Here is a 24,734-nt window from a genome sequence, read left to right as displayed (position 1 = left end):
AGGTTGTACAAGTAATCAGTATTTGACAAAGATATTCTCATAATGTTAACTTGGAAAACTTAATTGATTAAGACCCATCACCCAGATTACCTTTTTATACACTGAAATATTTATGACTAAAATGATACGATGTCACAATTTACTTCAAAATAATTCAGTGCTAAAGGAGGTAGGGTGTACATGAAACAAGAGTGGCCATGAATTGATGATCATTGTAAGTGGGTCACGAGTATGTGGGCATTCATCGCTCAACTCTACTTCTGCATGTATTTGAAACTTATCAAATAAAAAGGGTTTTGTAATTGTCATCTATTTCATACAATTAAACACAACCCAAACCTACTGACCAGGATAGCCATTCAGCGTTTGTAGGTAATTTTAAAAAGTTCTATTATGCATCCAGGCTTATAAATACCTAATATGGGGATACAGAAAGAGCACTCGAGCTTTAGGTACAAGAGTCTCATCTTTGTCACACAAGTTTATTTTTTTTCCCCAGACCTCTGTAATATTCATTACATACTTGTCTCAGTGGAAGAAACAATTACCCAGGTGCTATGTCCAACTGCACAGTGTTATCTTTTAATTAACCTGTGTAGCCTTTTTTTTAACTTAACCTAGTTTGAGAAGTGACAGCCTCTTGGGCTGTCTAAATAGTGTTCGTCACTGCTCCTTGTTGGGTCTATTCAATCAAAAAAAAATAGTTCCTGGTGTGTGGTCCAGCTCTCCAGAACTGGAGATACTGTCTGTTCAGCCATGATCCTTCTCACAGCATCAGGAATGCAACTCATCTTCCTAACCATAGTGGCCCAGAATTGTCTCAATATATTAAACACAGATTGATACAATATGTTTTCTTCTCTCAGTGTTTTTCTGTAAAAGCTCTTCTACAACTCCACCTACAGACACTTCTGCCAATTTATAATATTCAGTGTTGGGAATATGTAGGCTAGTGGCATACTTAGATATCTGCTGAAGGGTTCTATGAAAAGTGCCACATTTCTGGACGGAAATTCATCAGAATGTAATCAGATCTCTGGGGGCTTCCCAGGTGGCCCAGTGGTACAAGAATCTGCCTGCCAATGCAGGAGGCACAGGAAACTGTGGTTCGATTCCTGGGTCAGCAAGATCACCGGGAAGAGGAAATGGCAACCTAAATGAAATCTCTAAAAATGTGCATGTCCTGACATTAAGCAGCACTATATCTTGGAAATTATCCTAAGGAAACAGTTGGATATATGTATAAAGATGTATGTGTAAGGCTATTCAAGGCACAGCAACTTTTTTCTTTGATAATATTCAATAGCTAGAAAGAGTCTCACTGCTCAACGACATGAGATCAGCTTAATGAAATTAACTGCAGACATTAAAAATGGTGATGTAAATACTTTTATGGTACTGAGGAGGTGGCCTTTAACTCCTATTGTTAGCAAATAATAGGTTATCCAAAAATATACATACCATGAATATGTATATATATGTTCAGTTCAGTCGTTCAGTTCTGTCCGACTCTTTGTGACCCCATGAATCGCAGCACTAGCTTAGCACAAATAAAGTTTTATCTACAAACCTGTGTGTGTACAATTTGTGTCTGTGTTTGAATTGTGTGTGCACCTTGGTAGTACGTGTACAGCCTAAATCTGGATTAATAAATACTGTGGTTTCCTTTAAGTGACTTTTCCCTATCTGTATATATTTCTGCAATCAACCTTAGTAGCCACATAAACAAAAAAGAAATAAAAATAGTTGTTAATACATTAAGAAAAAAAAACATTCTGTCTAAACATCTTTCAAGAGTTCAGATAAAAGAAGATTAAAAAACCTTTTGGGAGCACTGTTTCAATAAAGAAAAGCCTTGCAGTATTAATTATTGAACAGAAATGATGGAAAAGGTAATGTGGAAAGGAGCAGAGAGAACGGGGAAGAGGTACCTTGTGACTGGTAACAACATCCCAACTCAAGGCTGGGAGCTGTGAGAGGGAAGTGCCGCCCCACCCAAAAAAACAGTGAAACTGCAGTGCATCTTCCCTCCCTTTTGGGGGTGTCAGAGCTCTCTGGAGCTCCTATAATAAGTCAGGCATTACCTGCTCATCCTTATAGCCACCTATAAGTACCTCTCAAGGTACGCATGCCTCAAGGGTGGCCCCTAGGGTCAACGTCTTACCCAGGTTCAGAGCTGGGAGCCTTGAGTTAAGGTCATGAACCCAGGCGTGCCCTCTGCCACTCCCCTTCAGGGGCTCACTGGGCCAGGGCAATGAGAGAGCCGTGAAAGCTCAGAGACAGGCACAGCCGCTGACGCGTCAGTGACCAGCGCAGGAGCTTGGGAATGTCTGGGCAGAACTTTCTGCAGAAGAATGGGGTCAAGCTGGGCTGTGCAGGCAGTAATGAGAGGACATTTTAGGAGCCAGAAGTGAGCCTCTGTGACTGCCAATTATGCAGGCTAGATGTTTATAATGAGCAGTCTAGCTTCAGGCCAATATTAACTTCTGTTCCTATTACTATCAGATTAATTGCATTTTGTTGCTTTTTCTAAATACACTTCAAATCAGGAAACCTATAATTCAGCAGTTAGTCATTAAAGAAGCCGCGGATCTACAACAGAGTTATCTGAAGCTCATCTACAAAATGAAACAAAAATCCAAGGTTGGGTTTCCTTTTTTGGTATGATAAGCAGAGCATTAATAACAAGTACCAAGGACATGATTTCTAAGTTTAGGAATGCCTGAACTGAAAAATTCTTTAGATAACAAGGGAAATCAAGGCAAATAGACTAAAGAGGATTGAAGGAATGTGGGTAAACTTGCATTTTAAACAACTGCTTTCTAGAATACATAGAAAATATGGTTACAAAAACTTTTATTTCAAGATTATAGAAACCAAGAAATACACAAATCGTGTTTATGTTAGGATGCACTTGTACAAAGATAAGAAAGGCTTAAGGGGAGTTAGTATAATTTCAAATACTAAAATAGTAAGTCACATTTCCTATGTACTTCAGAGACTATATATAAATATGCATATACATTTACACATACACATAAATAAAATAGTCTTCATTTTTCATTGTCCCCCATGATCACATGCTTTTTACATGCAGTTGATACTGTTCCACAGCTGATCAATAAAACACGGTTTACATCAAATGACCAGAGAGTTGTCAATTTTTAAAAATCCCAGCCTCTCTTGTGGGTTGCTGACTTCAAAGACATGCATTAAGATTATTAAGCAAGTAATGATTGATTTATTACATAACGTTAAGAAATGTTTTCTTTGAAGCACAAATTAAAAGGTCACAGATGCCCCAATTTTTCTCTGGGTTGAGAGTTAAAAATGCAGAATAGATCATTTTGCTGGCCGTGAAGGACACGTGAAGGGGATTTGAAGTAACTCTCCTTTCCAGGCAATATTTTAATGAAATGCTTAATATTCAGCAGTGGATTAATGAGGCTGTTCTCTATTTTCAAACAATGGTGAACAATTAAGACCCAATCTTGAAAACAAATTGACACTGCTTGTTATTTTGTGACGGTATTAAAATGACCATCGCTGGAGCAACTGGCATTATTTAACAGAACGGAAAATAACCATTGACACATCAAGCAATTCAGTGGAGATATCTGAGGGGGGAAAAAAAGTCTGTGGCAGCTGCTGCTCCTAGAAATAAAGCTGACATTTTAGGATGAAAGCAATTTGACCAGCTGAAACCTCGACATGCTGTGTGCCACGTTCAGAAGTCACCCAAAATACATGCCAAGGTCCTAAACATTTTCCAAAAAGCCAGCAAGCTGTGCAAGTTCTCAGTCCTGGTTTCAAAATACTCAGAGGAGAAGAGATGGGTGCAAACCTTTGAAGAGCTCGGACTTGAGAATGGGAATGGAATTAATTAGCCACAGGAGTATAAGGAAAACCATACATCAAGTGTGGGAAAAGAAATCTATGTATGGAGATTAACTGGGAAAAACCGACCTTTCGACGGAACTCAAAATTCAATCCAAGATAGCCACATCTCCTAAATAAGCAGGAACTAAATATACTGCTCAGCGAACATATATCAAGCTGCACACAGAATAATTAATAATCTCAGTTTCTTGGTGCCTTATTATGGAAAACGAGGATAAAATTTCAGTGGTCAATGAGAATGAGTCTGGTCATGCCCAAGACTCATAGAACCTCAGCGAACTTTTCTTACATGTTTATTAGTTGTAATTGTGTTTACCTATCTTCCCCAAGGAACATTCTTTCTAATTCCACTTCTCAAAACTCCAATCTTTGCTTCCCAGGTTACAAAGTTATTTAACTTGTTATTTTAGATAACTTCTATAATTCAGTCCTGGCCTCCCCCCTCTTCAAAAAAGGTAAAGTCTACATGGCCAAATTGATGGCATGAAATGATAGGTTTAAAGAATAATTCATTATACTATCAAGATCCTGGCATGCCAATTGCTGAAAAGACTATTTTGAGCTGTCACTTCTAAAGCACATATTTTTTCATTGACTGACATGCCAAGTGGTTGATGGAATAATGAATTGTTCCCACTGACATGACCATCACACACAACCCTTGGGCTCCATGTAGCATTTTTCAGGGTGATAAATAACACTGCCACTCTTTCCGTAGTGGATCAAACTAGGAGGGTGAGGTCAGGTGTGGGGACTGGCTGAAGATGGGGATGAGGGTTTAGGGTTGGAGCGAAGGGTGGGGTGAGGACCAAGGACATGGGAAATGTCAGCCTGTCAGTCAGGGTGGTGGGGCATGTTCTACATTTCTCAATTAAAAACATACACAACTCCACATTTTAACATGACTGCAGCAAAACAGCCCGTTCCGAATAGTGTTTTGCTTTCTTGCTTGGAAAGGGTTTTGTTTTTTCTCTTTTCTCTGACTTGATCACTATTTTCTGCTACTGCATTCAATTCAAAAATTCAGTTTCTCTAACTCAGAGACAAGCAAGGCAACCAGATCAAAACCATGTAGGTGCTGTCCTCAGCACGGGTTCAGTGCATGTTCCCAAGTTACTCTCGCCTCTTACGGTATCATCATACACCCCTGTATCACTGGGGTGGGCCAAATCTCAACCCTGCTATGCAGTCCTGCCCCAAGGACACAGAAGTGGAGCCCAGAGCGAAGGTCGGCTCCAGAACTGACGGGGCCCCATTGCAACCGTTGCCAAAAGCCCCCAGTTGCTGATTCACACCAGCCAGTTTCTTAATCCCAAATTAGGCAAAAATGCCCACCCCTTTACTCACCCTACAATGCCCCAATCAATCACTTAATGCCACCCTTCCAGCAAGAACGTTCTTTGTCTTGAGGCTATAAAAATTGGCTACTAACCCGGGAAAACTGTTGGCTCTCCCAAGGCTGACAGGAGGTTAGCCCGCTGTGCTTGCAGCCCCCACATTACCTCTGCCCTTTGTTCTTAATAAACTCATTCCTTTCTGCAATACTGTGTTTGGAAATTCTTTTGCAACCCACGTTCAGACTGCCACTTCCTGGCCAAGGAGCACCTTCTGAAGGCCTGCAGACCCATTGAGCAGACTTGACGGGAGCCCCTGGTGATGTTAGGGGGCAGGTGGACAAAATGCTGAATATTGACAAAAGTCACCAGCCACATAGGCAGTAATGCATTAGGTACTTCTCATTCATGTAAAGAACCTTTTTCTATGTATAAAAGACAGGCTTGGATCTTCACTGAGACAAATCTCTAGTTTCTCAATTATTTGCAAATGATATGACTTAGTGGTAAAGAACCTGCCTGCCCATGCAGGAGATGTAAGAGACATGGGTTCAATCCATGGGTCAGGAAGATCCCCTGGAGGAGGGCATGGTAACCCACTCCAGTTTTCTTTCTGGGAGAATCCCATGGACAGAGGAGCCTGGTGGGCTCCTATGGGGCCTATGGGGTCACAAAGAATCGGACACAACTGAAGCGACTTAGCACACACACGTGCATCCAAAATTTATCAAGAGCTCATACAACTTGACATCAAAAAAACAAACAACTCAATTAAAAGATGGGCAGGAGATCTGAACAGTCATTTTTCCAAAGATGACATACAGATGGCCAACAAGCACATGAAAAAATGTTCCACATCACTAATCATCAGGGAAATGCAAATCAAAACCACAATGAGCTATCATCTCATGAGTGTCAGAATGACTGTCATTAAAAATACCAAAAACAACAAATGTTGGCAAGAACATGGTGAAAAGAGAACCCTCATTGATTACTGGTGCGAATGTAAATTGATACAGCCACAGTACAAAACATGGAGATTTTTCCATAAAATTAAAACTCAAACTACCATATGACCCAGCAATTCCACTCCTGAGTATATCTCCAAAGTAAATAAAAGCATTAATTTGAAAAGATCTACACACTCCAATGTTCACAGCAGCATTAGTTAGAAGAGCCAAGACATGGAAGCCAGCTAACTGTCCAATGACAGGTGAACGTTAAAAGCAGAGGCAGAATACCACTCAACCATAAAAAAGAAGTTTTTCCATTTGCAACAACATGGATAGACTTGGAGGGTATTACATTTACTGAAATAAGTCAGACACAGAAAGACAAACACTGTATCATATACTTTATATGTGAAATCTAGAGAATAGAACTAATGAATGTAACAAAAACAAAATAGACTCACAGATATGAGGCAACCAAAGAGGCATTACCAGTGGGGAGAAGGAGGTGGGGAGGGGTAAGCTGAGGGTAGGGAATTCAGAGGCACTAACTACTATGTATAAAATAAACAAGCTGCCAGGATATTCTGTACAACATGGGGAATCCAGTCAATATTTTATAACAACTGTAAATGGAATGCAACTCCTTTTTTGGAATATAACTTTTAAACTGTGAATCCCTAGGCTGAACACCTGAAACATATTATTATACAGCCACTGTACTTCAATTTAAAAAGCAGTTGGGGGAGGAGCAGGCTTGGAGCTTCACTGAGACAAACCCTAGTCCAGGCAGAGTCCTTCTCAATCATGTGCCCCTGAGCGATCACATCATAAACAACACCTGCCTCAAGTTCCCCTCTCCCTCCGACAGACAGCAATTCACTTTATTTCTTTTAAAAAAATAAAATAAACACAGCTTTGGTGTGGAGCCCCATACCAAGGTCACAGGACAAAAAATCTCCAGAACTGACCGAACCCCGTAGCAACTGTTGCCATGAACCTGGGGATCTAAACCAGCCACTTCACTGAACCCATATTAGGTAAAATATCCATCCTATTACCACCCTATAGCATCCTAACCAATCACCTAATGCCACTCTTCCAGTAGGAGTTTTTTGTCTTGAGGCTATAGAATTGGCTACTGGCCCACAAAAGGGGTCGGCTCTCCCACAAGCTGGCCCGCTGCCCTAACAGCGTCTCCCACTCTAACAAACTCTAGTCTCCTCTCAAGCCGCCTCAAGTCTGGAAATTCTTTTCCAACCTACCCACAGACCACAACATTTGATTTCCCCTCCCCACCTTCCTAGTAGTCATTTTCCTACATAATTGAAAACTCTGAGCTACACTAGGATTTCTTGAAGTTTCAACCCATTCCTAAACACTTTCAGCAAACAAACGAATCCCCACCTCCCCAGCATTCAGAAGGCACACATTTTGTAAAAAGATGTTAGAGTGAGGCCCAGAAGAACCTCCCTCCTGGCAGAGCGACCCTTTGGCTACTTTACATAATTGATCCTTGGGCTTACATATTAATATCTGCATATATTTGCATATATCACGTACCTTTTGCCCGTTTAATCACAGACTGAAGGGGCAGAAGCGAAGTTTGGATGCAGATAGCTGAGAATCCTGTGGCCAGGACAAGGCAGGCTGGCAGTCAGGCCTTTGCCGTTGCTGAGGTTCTCAGGTGATGCTGACGAAACCACTCAGTGGGAAGCTAAGTTCAAGTCTGATAGCCCTGGAGCCTCTGCAACTTCTGTCTGGAGGCCGCTTGGTCTCTAGGAGCTGTTCCACCTCATAGGACTGTCAGTCCATCACTGAATCTAGCAGACCTCAGCGGCCACTGTCCTCAGGGTCTTTCAGGCTCAAGTTGTCATCACGTGGAGGATTCTCCAGTGCTCACGGGCCGAGGACCCAGGCTTCCTGCGGGTCTGCGTCATCTGCCTCCTATTCTCCTTCTTCCACCTCCCAGCTCCTCTCCCAGCTTAGGAGGCCATCCCGTGTGCCAGACCCAAGGTATGCTACCTTATTTTTGCCTGCGAGGAACCTTCCCTCTTGCCCCAGGGCACGGCATCTCTTGGTTACAAGTTCCTCCCCTTCCCAGGCAGCCCCACTGGTTATCCTTACACACCCTCACCTGCGTGATTACCTGATTAAGATCAGGCTCCTCTATCCTCACAGCTGTTTGCGCCACGAAGTGCCGTGCAGATACAAGGACCAAATACAGCCTCACAACAACCTTCAGGTTGGTCCCCTAAGTAGTGTCCATTCACAGATGAGAAAACTGAGGCTCCCCGAGTGTCAGTGGCTTGCCCTAGGTCGTTGGGGTAGTCAGTGGTAGGTCAGAGCCCGTCCCTTCCACCGCTCTGCCACCCTGCTCCTCATCATGGCTCTGCAAAGCTGCTTTTTGTCCTAAGACTTCATGTGTTTGCACTTGCCCGACATCATGCGGGGGGAGGGGCAATCTCAGAGAGTCTGAACTGAGCCGGGGAAGTAGATGTTGTCCCCGGGTCCTGTGTTCACTAGGAACCAACAAGTCCAAACCTTTCTGTAGGGTTCTTGACCGGCGGTCTTTACTCTCACCAAGAGTGCAGACGTTTAGAGGGGGTGTAGGGGCTGCCCTGGGTACTTGCAGCCTGCAGGCTCTTCATTGCTGCGTGTGGGCTTTTTCTCTAGTTACGGCGAGTGGGGGCTAGTCCTTAGTTGTGGTGCTCGGCCTTCTGGCAGTGGCTTCTCTTGGTGGAGCACGGGCTCTAGGGGCGCGTGTTCTTAAGCAGTTGCACATGCAGTCACAGTAGTTGTGGTTTGTGGCTCCAGAGCGCAGGCTCAGTAGTTGTGGGTCCTCGCTCCAGGGCGCAAGCTCAGTAGTTGCAGCGCTAGGGCTGTACTGCGCAGGCTCAATAGCTGTGGGGCACGCAGACGTAGTTGCTCTATGGCAGGTGGGATCTCAGCTCCCGGACCAGATATCGAACCTGCATCCCCTGCATTGCAAGGCGGATTCTTAACCACTGGACCACCAGGGAAGAGCCCCAGAAGCAAACTTATAAATGCTAATATTTGGGGTGGGGTGGGGGCAGAGGGGGGAAAATATGAGGAAGAAGAAGAAAAAAGAACTAAAGCAGCAGCAGCAAAAAGACAAAAGGAGACTGTAAGATGCTTCCAAGCTATTGGCCCTTCTCACCAGTCTCAAGCATAGCTGTAAAAGAATGGGCGCCTTTTTCTGCCCATTACTTTTATTCCTGGTCCCCCAGATTTATTGCCTGCACCAAGTAGCAGCCATCATAAAACTCTTTTCAACAGACTGCTATTTGAATTGCAAAAGTATGACTATCCAAGAGCATATAATCTAGTACAAAGTCAATATGATAGTATTACCCAGCAATTTCTGAAAGGCAGCTTATTTGCATAGACACCTGCCAGGCAGAACGAAAATCCCATCTGGGCTCCATGTCTCAGTGTGGTGATGGCAGTAAGGATGCGCCACCATCACATCTTACTTTTAATTTCACAGGCAAGAGGATGCATTGACATCCTTGTGAACTGCAGGAGGAAAAACTCCTGGGCCCGTTTCCACCAAGTGAACCATAAACACTTATAAAAGCATCTTGTGTAAATTCTCTCCCTGAGAATGTTGCTGAATATTCCCTGCATTTTTGAAAAACGATGCGTAAAGATATTTCTCTGGAGGATTTACATTTTTCTATCAGTGCAGAATGGCTTTCGCTGTGAATCGGTGCTCTCGTGCCCTTCTCCCCATTTTCCGCCGCCCTCAGGGGCTGGAGGGGTTGCTGCACTAAGAGACGTACCAGCTTCCTCAGTGTTTGCATCGTCCTCATCGGTCTCCCTTTTTCGCAAGCTTTTCAATGTTATCTTGGTCTCTTCCTGCCTTTTCTTTGACCTGTATGTGTGTCTAGTAATTCCCTCCTTTCACTCTTGTCCTCGGCTTTATTTACTGCCTATCCACTTTAAGGACAGGTTTTCTTCTGAGACTTAGAAACTTCACCTTTAACTTCATCTCCTCTTTGCCAAGTCCTCATCCAGCTGCCCCATGGCAAACTGGCCTGATTTCTAAGGCACCATTATTTAACCCTCTGCCCAGCTCCGATTTCTACCTAAGACCATTAGGGACTTCTACCTGTGCGTCCTTCACATTTACTTCCCAGATTTTTCTGGAAATTACCATTATTTTTTACCTCTGCTTCTCCTGCTGATCAATCTCAGCTTGAGAGGCAACGGTGTGATGGGGCCGCAGTGTGGCATTAAACTTGGAATAAGATGTCTGGGTCCATGTCCTCCCATCACCGTGGTGTTGGGTGCAACAGTCACTCCTGGAGTCAGGCATGGCTGGGTGGGTTAGGTTCTTTCAGGCTGGAAGAGGGCACCCAATGCATGAGCTAAATGTACAAGTGGCCTCACCAAGAACTGAAGAGCAGCTCATAATTGTACTTGATACAAAAAAAGCACCAATAGCTGAGATCTGGTGTCTTGGTTCCAGAAACCTTGGCATCTTCCTCACATCTTCCATCCAAATGGCCCTGCTGAAGGGACCTGGGTCATTTCTTTACCTTTTATCTTACAACCTCCCTCTTTAATTAACATGGTACCACTCTTGGCATTTAGACCTCAATGAACTCCTTCGTTTACACTGGGCTTCCCCGTTGGCTCAGCGGGTAAAGCAGCTGCCTGCCAATGCAGGAGATGTAAGAGACGCTGGGGTGGGAATATCCCCTGGAGAAGGAAATGGCAACCCACTCCAGTGTTCTTGCCTGAAAAATCCCATGGACAGAGGAGCCTGGTGGGTTACAGCCCAAAGGGTTGCAAACAGTCAGACATGACTGCGTAACTAAACACAAGCACGAGAACTCTTCCACTTACAGTCTGTTCTGCTCAATGGTAACAGCACTTACATATACAATAACCTATCAAGCCCAATATAACAAAGAATTTAGGTCCTAAAAGGACTGAGGAACTAATGGGCTATCTAGCGATCCTACAACAGAGCTCTCTTCCCAAGAAAATTCCTTCACATCAGTGAGCCTGCATTCCACTGAAAAGCTTCTGTCACTAGAAATCATCTTCCCAAGACCAAATGCTCTTTCCACAGGATGATTAGGAGATGGTACAAAGGATTCAGGAATTGGCTGCAGCTAAGAAATTCAACACTTAAATCTGAAAACTGTCCAGGATAATTTTCCCACTTTACCTCAAATCAGGAATGGAAAAAATACATCACACACAGAAGCAAGGCCTTATTCCTGGCACTCAGGTGTCTGGAATCTACAATGAGATTATTATACCCAGGCCTTCAGAGTGCAGAGAGGCCATTTGGAAGGGCTTGACTGCCACCTCATGGTTAAAATGCACATTACCATCCAAAGAGAGGGCCCACATAACCGTAGCCAAGCTCTAAGCCACTTCCTCCGTGACAAGCGTGCTTATGACATCTTATGCCATGCCCCAATAAGCTAACAGAGGAAGACGATATTAAAGTGTCTGGCAATAGCCCTTGGTTGTGAATATAGTATTCTGAAAGACTGGTTTCTCCAAGGCAACCATACCTGATCTGATTATTGCTCTTCGTTTCAAAAAGCAAGTGTTTTTCAAATTCTCTCTCCATTGAGTATAAGAGAAAACTATATTGTAACTGCAAGGAACAGCCTAACACCAGGACTACTTTCTCTATTGTCTTTTCCACCCAACTTCTCTCTTCTCTTTCCTTCTTTCCCTCCCTCCCTCCTTCCCTCTTTCCCTTCCTTCCTTTCATCCTTTACTTCCTACATTACCTCTGTTTAAATTCCTTCACAAAGAAAGCCCTATATCCAATCCACCTATTACTTATTAGCTGTGTGGCTTTGGGCAAGTTCCTTAACCTGTTTAAATATCCCAAAGAATGGTTTTTACATTTGTTAAAAGATTAGAGGTGGGGACAAACAAATAATAATATGGGACAGAGAACTCACATGGTCCACAAAGCCACTCTCACCTTCTACCATATGAAGTACACAGAACTGTCTTCAAGGAGTCTTTAAAACAAATAATATCTGGATCAAATGAAGCCTTAGCTATAACTTTCTGTTGGCAGGCAGTAGAAGGGAGAGCGGAACACGGTGAATGGTAACATCGCACTATGGACGCTATAGAGGGTCTGGGAGATCCACCCACCGCCACTGCGGTGGGAATATTGACCACTGATGGATCACACCAAGCTCCTCTCCAGGAACTGCCTTGAGCTGAAGAGAGCTGCCCTGCTCCAGACTACACCCCTCTGGAGAAATGCCGGTATCAGGGATTCATTGCTATGAGGATCTCCAGCCTTTACAATCAGCTCTACATTGCCCCCCTGTGGCCTCACTTGCAATTGTGTTGCAGCTCCACACTCCCTCCACCCCAGTCTGGTCCCTTTTCTTCCTTCCAGGTGTCCATCAAGGAGCATCTTCCCGAACAAACCACCTGCATACAAATTTACATCCCATGGTCTCTTCCTCAGGGTACACGACCTGAAACATTTCTCCAGAGTCTCTTCCCAGCATAACAGCTACAGTTATCCTCTTCAGTCAGGCCATTCCTCCTGTTGAGATCCCTTCAATTACTCCCATCTCATCACCATCAAAGGACAAGAACCTTGCCATTTGCATCCCAGGCCCATTACCTCTTTGAAACTTGTCTCCTACTTCTCTGCCCCTACACTGGCTTCCTGGCTGTTCCTCAAACATACCAGGTACCCTCCTGCTTCAGGACCTTGGCACATACTATTCCATCATCCTGGAATACTCTTTGCTGGCTATTTACATTGCTTCCTCCCTTAGGTATTTTAAGTCCTGACTCAAGGGTGGCCTCAACAAGGACTTCCATGACCTTCTACCTAAGTGTGCTGGACTCTACCTCCCCTCAGAGCTCCACAGCCCTCATTCCTGTTTTAGTTTTGTCCACATCATGCTTGTATCAACATCCAACACACAGTATATTTTCCTTATTTATGTTAATATCTGTCTTCTCCATCAGAACGCAAGGTCCATGAAGGCAAACACTTTTTTCTTATTCTTCTCACTACTGTATCCCCAGAACCTAGAGTAGAAATGTACACAGTCATTGCTCCATCAATATTTACCACATAATTTGGTGAATAAATATAGGACTATAGATGTGGGATCAGAAGACATGTGATCTTTAGGGAGGTCCCTTAAACAGCATCTGACTTTTGTCACATTAAAAAATGGGAACAAATAAGTTGAGTTTATACAGATTATGCAATATACCATGAAAGCATCACATAATAAACTGCTAAATAATTGTAAGGTACAGTTTTTCCTTAAATTGAATTATCAGTGCGCTACTCAATTTGTATAATCTAGAGTGACCAGATTACCAAAAAAAAAAAAAAGGGTAAACATCTGACATTCAGACACAGAAAATCCTGAAAATAGTCTGGTGTTCAAATAAAATATAAAAAGATTTATTCCAAAGCCATATCCCAAATGTACAAACAATGACATACATCTCTTTCAAAGACTTAATAAAAAGAGCAGTCTTTACATTTTAAATTTTATAACAATTTGAAGACCTTCTTTTGTTCCCATCAAAAAAAGAAAGTCTGATAAAAGTGAATTACATAAAGTACCTAGTATATCCTCATTTCTATAAAATGTACTGTTTCTTTGTGAAATATGCAAATGTAACATTTTATTATGAAATTGTTTTCAGTGTCTAAAATACTTGCTCATCTACAGAATCACATTCCCAAACACTTCTTAAAATGAGGTAAGAAGATAAATGCTGAAACCTTTTTTTTTCAGGCCATTTTTTTTTTTAGATGTTTCTGCCTCTCTGACTAAACATGCAACATAGCCTTGACAATTCTTTTCATGTGAATAATCTTCTCAGCAGTTACTCAGTGTTTTGGACAAAGAACAGGAGCAATACCAATCATTTCAAAAACCATATTGTGAGTCTTTTTAAATATTGTCAAGGTCTCAAATCAAAGCTACTGCTACCGTGATTCATTAACTCATTTACAGATATTTTAATAAATATTCCTAAACTCTAGAAGACTGTTGATAATCCTTTAAAGCAGGAGTCAGCAAATGTGTTCTGTAAAGGTGCAGATAATAAATATTTTAGGATTCTCAGGTCACTTGTCTTCTGTATATTCTTTTTTCTTTTAACTACTCTAAAACATAAAAAAAATTTTAGCTCTGTTGTACTTTGTTAATCCCTTACTTAAAAAAATAGAAGTTGCTAGTCTCTAAATGAGATTACTCAAGTGTTAATAAAATGTAAACTTCACATTTTGAAATAAAATAAATCCATGGTTTCCGACCACTAAATTGAAGGTTCATAAACAGTAAGAAGTGAATCTCATTGAGGGAGTAGGGTGGCTGTCAGATACACTTTTTAATCTACGGCACTCTGTTATGGCTTCTTATCCATTTTGAACTGGCTAATTCACATGTGTCTTTACCCTTTTTTGCCTTTATTTTTCTTATAGGGGAAAAAAAAATCTCTTCTTGTGGCTAATTTGTAGTTTGCAAAATCAAACACTGGAATATTTCCATGCTAAAAGAGGTAGACAGATACACACAAGTATATGCACTTACAAATATGTGCACAATGAAACCACTGTTTCATACATAAATGCTCTCCACGGCTAAGAAGGAGCCGGTGGAAATCAGCTAGAAGATACGTAAAAAAAAAACTGTTTTAAAGAACACTCTCATTTGTTTTTATCATATGTGGTTGTTACATGTGGGGAAAACATGATTTGCATATGAAATATATGAATATGACTTAAGGAAACAGCATGATTTATTCAGGTTCTGAATGAATATAACCTGGCGTTGACTATAAGGATATAACAGAGAATTCATTGGGACTAAGTTTGGACTCTGATAAGACGAAAACAGATCTATTTATAATACTGTTTGATCTATAACACAGTCCTATAGATTGGTACTGAAAACCACAACCGTGTGAATGTGTGTGTGCACGTATGCATGGGTGTGTTGCATGTTTTCCTGTCCAACTATGAACAGTGCTATGAACAAACTATGGCAAATAGATGAGTCATGATTTTACTCAAACATATCAAGTTGGAAGCCTCTAAAATGATGATCTCATGGTATTCTACAAAAACACAAATTCTAAAACTAAGAAAGTTGCAAACTTTGGCATCCCTAAGAAAAAGGCTCAATGATACCAGTGAGCCCAGGCCCAATTTTTGAACTATAAAAAGTAAAGTTTTCAGTGCAAAAATAGTATCTTGATAAATAGCAATGACACAAAAATCAAACAAAACACTTAAAAGCTATAAAAGACATAAGTAATATCCTGAAGGCATTGTACTGGTATTAAAAAAAAAAAAAAAGGTGATTTGGGGCTAGGAGATAACAGGCTGTTTTACCTATTTAACTGTGAGGTGAGTCTGGGTGTGGGACTGCTCAAAAACTCCCCTTTGGCAAAAAGACTCAACACATTTATAGCTCGTCATGTTTTTTCTTAAATGGCCACTTTGGGTGTTGCAATACATGATCTGCAGCCTGAAGGACAAGGTACATAAATTCTTCTACATCAAAAGAATAGTTGGTAAACTTTGGATGTTCCCCCAGAGTTGGGTGGTGGCCCTGCAAAAATAGCAAAAGACAAATTTGTAAGCTGTTAAGGATGTGGTTTTCTGAACAAGAAGAAAATTATTTTACTTTGGCCAAAAGCAACTGTTTTAATTTATGCTCTACATCAAGGCTGGCAATTTTTTTCAGTAACATGCCAGACAGCATGTACTTTCAGCTCTGTGAACCACAGAGTCTCCACCACAATTATTCAACCCTGCCACTGAAGTGCTCAAGGAGCCATAGAAAACATGTGAACAGAAGAGAAGGACTGTGTCCCAATAAAGCTTTATTTATAAAAACAAGTGGAGGGCCAGATATAGCCCACTGGTCTACAGTTTGCAGATCCTGTCTCTAAATAATTTAACAGATTTCACTAGTCCAAAATCTCATGGTCACTTTTCCACATAGAGAATAATTAATTTCCCCTCTCCCATAAGTTTGCAAATATAAAAAAACAACAACTCACGATTCCGGAGAACAGTTTTATCTTTGGATTGAAGCTTAAAGACAGTTTGCAATTTAATTAGACACTTTAAGCCAATTAAAAAATAAAACAAGGTGAGTTTTGTCATTGAACTTTACCTTATCTTGAGGAAAGACTTTGTTCTGCCTTCGCCAAGTGATGTAATGGACACCTCTCAGCCTAGCCAGGTCCAAGTAACAACGTTCATCTCCACAGTTGTACCTAAGGACACAAGGGCATCCATACATAGGGCTTTTGCCTGGGATTTTTGACCAGTCCACAGATACTTGGGGAAAAAATTCACCTCCCAAATATGTTCTTGCAAAAGATTGTATAAACAGTAAACGAGAGAGAGTGAGATTCATGTTCATAGCAGCAGCATTCACAATAGCCAAAAGGTGAAAAGAATCTGAATGTCTATCAACTGACAAATGGATAAAAAAAAAATGGTATATAACCATACAAGGAATTATCGCTACTAAAAGGAATGAGCACTGATCCATGCCACAACATGGATGAACCTTGAAAACATGACACGAAGTGAAAGCAACGAGTAAGAAAAAGCCCACATACTGCATGATTCCACTTATGTGAAATGTCCACAGTGGGTAAATCTACAGAGATAGAAAGTAGATGAGTGGTTTCCAGGGGCTGGGAGGAAGATGGACTGAGAATAACTGCTTAAGAGGACTGATTTTCTCTGGGGTGCAATGAAAATATTGTAAAATTGTGGTGGTGGTTGCACAACTCTGTCAATATATTAAAAGCACTGAATTATATGATTTACATGAGTGAACTGTAGTATGGTATATAAATAAAACTTGTTTATAGAAACACACATACACACACAAAAGTGAAACAGATTATTTTTAAAATATTTCCCTAACTAAATTATCTTACCTTTCAAAAAGCAGAATAGGATTAAAGAATGGAGGGGATTTTTATCAACAGGCCTGTTGATAAAACTCCTGATATTAAAAAAAACTGATATTAACTCCTAATAACCCCAGCTTTGTGCATATGAACACGGCATTGGAGTGGGTGGGTAACACATTCTCCAAAAGATATTGATCCCAGGACTGTTGACCTAAAAGGACTGAAATTTCTCAGTGACATTTCTTTCCTTCCTTCCTTTTTCTCTCGCCCCCGCTCTCTCTCAGGGAGAAATGAAGAACTGAAATAGAATCCACAATGATCTAGCTATTTATCTAACATATGTATTTATTTTTAAAGGTTTTTCAGGGGTGTTGGAAGTTCATAACAACTTTTTTTCTAAATAGTCTCTCATTTAAATGCCAAGTTATTTTTAAATATGACCACAAAATCAAGATATTTAGATGCAACGGGAAGAAATCAGGTAACGGTAATCACTGTTGGTATCCAGAGTAGAATTATCAAAGGAGAGAGGTCCATGTCTCCACAACCAACCACCGAGTTAAAGGAACGCCATGGGAAAATTACTTTCCCCTGAGGCCTCAGTCTCCCGTATGTGTATATGGAATCATACAGGCCCATGGAATTGTATGGTGCCTGTGAGCACCAGGCAAAGAGGTTGGCTTATGTTTTGGAGATGTGTTCTTCACTAGAAGTACAGATACTCAAACTCTCTCTCTCTTTTTAAACTGTGGTAGGAAACACATGACATAAAATTTGCCATCTTAACCATTTTTAAGTGTACAGTTCAGTAGTACATATAAGATCGTTGTTATAACCAATCTCCAGAACACTTTCATCACGAAAACGTGAAACTCTTTCCTCATTAAACACTAAGTCCCCCTTCACCTCTCCCACCAGTTCTTGACACCCACCCTTCTACTTTCTGTCTCTATGAATCTGACTTCTCTACGTACCTCATGAATGTGAAATCATACAGTATTTGTGCTTTTCAGAGTAACATTTCACTTAACATAATGTCCTCAAGGTTTATCCCTGTCACTGCATGAGACAGGATTTCTTTCTTTTCTAAGGCTGAATAGTATTCCACTGGGTATGTTTGTGGCTGTATCACATTTCATTTACTCATTCCATATTCAATGGACAATTGAGTTTCTTCTACCACTTGGCTAATGAGATAATACTGCTATGAACATGAGTGTGCAACACACAGGTTCTCTTTTCACACAGTAACTACACTGATGGCAGGGAGAGGCTTTCAGTTTGACAAGCACACAGGAATGCACGCAGAGGAAGGAAGCCACAGATCCACATCTCCGGAATCCTGCTGAGATGGGGGAGGAAAGGGGTATTTGCTTGCTAAGGATAACTGCAGTTTCCAAACTTTTAGGTCTTTTTTTCTTTTCCTTCTAGATGTATATATGTGACTTCTTTGTAATAATTAAATATTAAGCCTTTAGAGGCTCTGAATGAAAGTCTCAGCAAGCAGAAAAAACATTATCAGCTGCCTCAATATTAAATTGTCCCCAAACACTTACAGTTCAAACACCGCAGCCCAGTCTGGAAGGAAAAGTAAATGGGTAAGACCAGCTCCATGCATTCCAATAAATATGTCTGTGTTATGCGTGATTCTCAGTTGGTCTAAAAACCCAAGTTCCCTGTGAACATAAAGAACAACAAAAGAAAGGGGAGGAGAGGGAAAGTACTGAGTTGAGTAAGCTCACGATTCATGGTAACAACATTTATACAAGTGTCATTCCCAATTCAAAGTACATTTTCTCATGATATTTGCCAATTTCAAGTCTACTCCCATAATTAACAGCTTACTTAATAACTAAACATTTTTCTAAGTTAAGCTTGCCTTTTTTAAAACTTGCATGTTCTTATTTTAGAAGGAAACTTTTATACCTGTCTTTTGTGTGTGTGTGTGTGTGTGTGTGTGTGTGTGTGTGTGTTTCATGAACTCTTCCCTGTACTTGTTCTTCCTTCTTACAATGTAACATCCTTGGTCATATTTATTTTGATTTATAGCACTAATGCTTAACAGGTTCTAGATTTGATATATTGATGGTTCCTGCTGCTGCTGCTGCTAAGTCACTGCAGTCGTGTCCGACTCTGTGCGACCCCGTAGACGGCAGCCCACCAGACTCCCCCGTCCCTGGGATTCTCCAGGCAAGAACACTGGAGTGGGTTGCCATTTCCTTCTCCAATGCATGAAAGTGAAAAGTGAAAGCGAAGCTGCTCAGTTGCATCCGACTCGCAGTGACCCCATGGACGGCAGCCTACCAGGCTCCTCCGTCCATGGGATTTTTCCAGGCAAGAGTACTGGAGTGGTGTACCATTGCCTTCTCCGTTATACCTGTCTTAAACAGAAAACTAGTAACACATGAAATAAAACTGTAAAAATGGGTATAATCAAGCTAAAAAGCATTATTCCAAGGTAGGTAGGTAACACTGCAAGGCAAAAGCTCTGATCCTGAGGCTCACTCTCTCTTTATGAAACAGTGGAATTACCAAGCATTACAGTGATGTTATATTTAGCAACCAACTGAAAACTATTTCCTTAAGATTATGCAAGAACTTTTCAAAAATAAAATAAATTCTTTCTTGCATGATTTGAGTTATTCAATTGACATCTGTGTATCCCTTAAATTATCTCAAATACCATGAGGGCATTTTCCTGCCTGTGCAACAGACGAATCCACAATTTTATGTGTGCTGGTCTTTGAATTCAAGACACTGAAAGATGTGCAAACTTTGAAATGAAAGGTAAGAGGCAAAAGATCCATGAATCAAGGTAAACTGCAAGTGGTTAAACAGGAGATGGTATGAGTGAACACTGACAGTTTAGGAATCAGTGAACTAAAATGGAAGGGAATGGGAGAATTTAATTCAGATAACTATCATATCTACTACTGTGGGCAAGAATCCCTTAGAAGAAATGGAGAAGCCCTCAGAGTCAACAAAAGAATCCAAAATGCAGTACTTGGGTGTAATCTCAAAAACGACAAAATGATCTCTGTTCATTTGCAAGGCAAACCATTCAGTATCAGAGTAATCCAAGTTTATGCCCCAACCAGTAATGCCAAAGAAGCTGAAGTTGAATGGTTCTATGAAGACCTACAAGACCTTCTAGAACTAATACCCAAAAAAGATGTCCTTTTTATCACAGGGGACTGGAATGCAAAAGTAGGAAGTAAAGCAATACCTGGAGTAACAGGCAAGTTTCACCTTGGAGTACAGAATGAAGCAGGGCAAAGGCTAACAGACTGTGCCAAGAGAACACACTGGTCATAGCGGACACCCTCCTCCAATTATGTAAGAGACGACTCTACACATGGATGTCACCAGATGATCAATATCGAAATCAGATTGATTATATTCCTTGCAACTGAAGATGGAGAAGTTCTATACTGTCAGCAAAAACAAGACCGGGAACTGACTGTGGCTCAGATCATGAACTTCTTAATACAAAATTCAGACTTAAATTGAAGAAAGTAGGGAAAACCACTAGGCCATTCAGGTATGACCTAAATCAAATCCCTTATGATTATACACTGGAAGTGACAAATAGATTCAACAGATTAGATCTGATAGACAGAGTGCCTAAAGAACCATGGACAGAGATTTGTGACATTGTACAGGAGGCAGAGATGAAAACCATCCCCAAGAATGCAAAAAGGCTAAATGGTTGTCTGAGGAGGCCTTACAAATAGCTGAGAAAAGAAGAGTGGCAAAAGGCTAAGGAGAAAAGGAAAGAAACACCCACCTCAACACAAAATTCTAAAGAACAGCAAGGAGAGATAAGAACAGTCCAAAGAAATAGAGGAAAACAACAGAATAGGAAAGACTAGAGACCTCTTCAAAACAATGAGAGGAAAAAAAAAAAACAAAAAACAATGAGAGATACCAAGGGAACATTTCATGCAAAGATTGGCACAATTAAGGACAGAAATGGTATGGATCTAACAGAAGGAGAAGATATTGAGAGGAGGTGGCAAGACTACACAGAAGAACTGTACAAAAAAGATCTTCATGACCCAGATAACCATGATGGTGTGGTCACTCACCTAGAGCCAGATATCCTGGAGTGAGAAGTCAAGTGGGCCTTAGGAAGCACCATTACTAAGCTAGTGGAGGTGACAGAATTCCAGCTGAGCTATTTCAAATCCTAAAAGATGATGCTGTGAAAGTGTTGCACTCAATATACTAGCAAATTTGGAAAACTCAGCAGTGGCCACAGGACTGGAAAAGGGCAGTTTTCACTCCAATTCCCAAAGAAGGGCAATGCCTAAGAATATTCAAACTACCACACAATTGCATTCATCTCACACTCTAGCAAAGTAATGCTTGAAATTCCCCAAGCTAGGCTTCAACAGTACATGAACCGAGAACTCCCAGATGTTGAAGCTAGATTTAGAAAAGGCAGAAGAACCAGAGACCAAATTGCCAACATCCGTTGGATCATAGAAAAAGCAAGAGAATTCCAGAAAAACATCTACTTCTGCTTTATTGATTACACTGAAGTCTTTGACTGTGTGGATCACAACAAACTGTGGAAAATTCTTAAAGAGATGGGAATACCAAACCACCTTTTGCCTTCTGCAAAATCTGTATGCAGGTCAAGAAGCAACAGTTAAAACTGGACATGGAAAACCGACTGGCTCAAAACTGGGAAAGGAGTATATCAAGGCCAATACTGTCATCCTGTTTATTTAACTTATATGCAGAATACATAATGCAAAATGCCAGGCTGGATGAAGCACAAGCCGGAATCAAGATTGCTGGGAGAAATATCAATAATCTCAAATATGCAGACACCACCACCCTTATGGCAAAAAGTGAAGAGGAACTAAACAGCCTTTTGATTTGGCTACCTGATGCAAAGAGCTGCCTCACTGGAAAAAACCCTGATGCTGGGAAAGATAGAAGGCAGGAGGAGAAAGGGACACAGAGGACAAGATGGTTGAAATGCATCACTGACTCAATGGACATGAGTCTGAACAGGCTCCGGGAGATGGTAAAGGACAGGGAAGCCTGGCATGCTGCAGTCCATGGGGTCGCATAGAGTCTGACACTACTGACTGAACAAGAACAAGAGCCAAAAAAGTTCCCTGAAGTGAGGCTGGGAAGAAATGCTAGACAGAGTCTAATACAATGATAAATAAAATGGAATCCAATCTCCCAGTCCCACCCACCCAAAGTGAAGAAAAATAAATGAACAAGATCTGTTTGCATCGAAGAAGGGGAAGCAACTTTCCTCTTAATCAGCTTCTCCTCTTTAAAGAGCTTCCTCTCAGAACAGAACAGAAATCCCGCACCTGCATGAGGGAAGACAAAGGCACCAAGTGCATCTCACACGACGTACATGTGCCTCAGTTTCCCCGGGATGTCAACTGATACTGAGGGGGACGAGGGGCATTTGTCCAGGGAACACATCCGTGGAGTCGTCATTTCTGGGAAATGCCTGTAGATGAGAACTCACAATGCTCAATGCTATTATGTTTCTTTCGTGTCCCTCAGGTTGACAAGGTCTGAATTTACTGTCACTAACCCTGGGCTCTCTTCTTGCCTGCCACCTGAGGATTGCCACCATCAGGTTAGTGTCACCTATCAGACAGAAATAGCTTCAGAAACTTCACAAGACTCTTGAAAGAGGAAGATGAGACAGAGCAAGGAAAGCATTAAGAATACGTGTCCGCGCTCACAGACTTAGATTTTTTTTTTCATTTATTTTTATTAGTTGAAGGCTAATTACTTTACAATATTGTAGTGGTTTTTGCCATACATTGACATGAATCAGCCATGGATTAGGTTAATGAACTTATGGCTGTCGGGGGGAAGGGACAGTTGGGAAGATCATGTACACATGGTTATACTAAAATGGATAACCAATAAGGTCCTACCATATAGCACATGGAACTCTGCTCAATGTTATGTGGCAGCCTGGATAGGAGGGGAGTTTGGGGGAGAATGGATACATGTGTATGTATGGCTGAGTCCCTTCGCTGTTCACCTGAAACTACCACAATATTGTTCATCGGTTCTACCCCAACACAAAATAAAAAGGTTAAAGGTTGAGGGGAAAAAAAGAGTAAGTCTCAATAAACAGTAGCTGTTCTTACAAGTACTATTTATTTGTACTTAGTGTCCGACGTCGGGACACGGCCATGCTTCCTCCGAAGCATGGTGACCAGCTCATGGCAGGTACCTGACAAAGACTTGTGTAAATGAACAAACGTGTAATGAATGAGGTGCTAAACGCCCAGGCTCACTGATAAGTTTAAACCGAATCATGTGCGGCACTGTATGTTGGTAAATGTGTACTTTTTTAACACAGAAAAAAAGCTGTTAAATTTGGAAAACAACACTATGACTGTGGGTAGGTGAAAAGGAGAGAGGAAAAATTTTCACTTTCCTTTGGAACTTTTCTATACTGCTTGACTTTTTCAATCAAGAACATGTATCACTTTTATAGCCCTATAGTTTCTATATCAACAGGGGTTACGTAGACAGGGGTTACGTAACATATAACATATGATATAGTTGGTTACATAAATGGTAGGCAAATTCTATCTTTCTAACTTTTTACTTGTGTCAGAATTTTCAAGGAAATGTAAAAAAAAATTTTTCTTTTTAATTTTTGGCCTCACCCCACAGCATGCGGGACCTTAGGTCCCCAGCCAGGGATCTAACCCACACCTCCAGCATTAAAAGGTGAAACCACTGGGGAAGTCCCAGAAATGTAAATATTTTATAAGATTTTTTTTAAACCTCATACTGTTCTATGAACCTCAAATTATTCCCATATGACTAATCTTAGGCCAGAAGATGAAACCCAGCAACAGGGCAATTTGGGCTTATCCCATTTTTTAAAATTTGGAATTAGTTGCTGGTTTTTAAGATTTTTTTTTTTTATGTGGACCATTTTTAAAGTCTTTATTGAATTTGTTACAATATTGCTTCTGCTTTAATGGTTTGATTTTTGGGGGCCACAAGGCATGTGGGATTTAGCTCCCCAAACAGGGATTGAACCAGCAGCCCCTACATTGAAAGGTGAAGTCTTAACCACTGGACCACCAGGGAAGTCCCCTAGTTGCTGACCTTAGAAATTCAGAAATTTCAAATGAAAATAGGATTCATCACTTCTTTTTAAAAACGAATAGTATGGCAACACTATCAGGCCTGATAACAGCATCAGGCCTGTCACAGTGGAGGAACTTCTGCCCACTAGGCTTGGCGTCCTCACCTGCCCACTTCATTCACTGATGGTATCCGCTTGTCCCTTCCGGATTCACGAGTGCCAACATCTCCCATTCACAAAGTCCTCCCTCCTCTCCCCGCCAAAGGATGAGGAGGCTCCTCCCTCATTCAAGCCAAAGAGGACAGGATCTGCCCAAGACTGGATTATTACTTACTTATACTTATAATCAACAATCTGGACCTCAAATGTAGATACTGTTTTCAGTGCATTTACAAGCTGGGGGAAGAAAGAAAAATATTTAGAATTTCCTTTCCTTCCTTCTCTTCAATTTTATTTACCTTGAAGTCCCCAAATTTCTTATTTTTCATATAAAGTTATGTTTCA

At 41.2% G+C, this 24,734-nt stretch overlaps 1 protein-coding gene across 1 annotated transcript in view; it reads right to left on the bottom strand.

Annotated features, from left to right (window-relative positions):
• Positions 1-13,615: 13,615 nt before the first annotated feature.
• EOGT (EGF domain specific O-linked N-acetylglucosamine transferase) overlaps positions 13,616-24,734 on the bottom strand; it is a 43,097-nt gene continuing 31,978 nt past the window's right edge. The window contains exons 14-17 of the mRNA XM_061128110.1: positions 24,565-24,626; positions 18,685-18,804; positions 16,372-16,474; positions 13,616-15,801 (exon numbers count right to left, since the gene is read on the bottom strand). Coding sequence (XP_060984093.1) covers positions 15,655-15,801; positions 16,372-16,474; positions 18,685-18,804; positions 24,565-24,626 — 432 coding nt within the window. The 3' untranslated portion in view covers positions 13,616-15,654. The remainder of the gene's footprint in view (positions 15,802-16,371; positions 16,475-18,684; positions 18,805-24,564; positions 24,627-24,734) is intronic.

The sequence above is a fragment of the Dama dama genome, chromosome 24, assembly GCF_033118175.1.
Source record: "Dama dama isolate Ldn47 chromosome 24, ASM3311817v1, whole genome shotgun sequence".
NCBI lineage: Eukaryota > Metazoa > Chordata > Mammalia > Artiodactyla > Cervidae > Dama > Dama dama.
The sequence above is the reverse complement of the archived record's forward strand: the minus strand, read 5'-3'. Positions and strand labels throughout refer to the sequence as shown.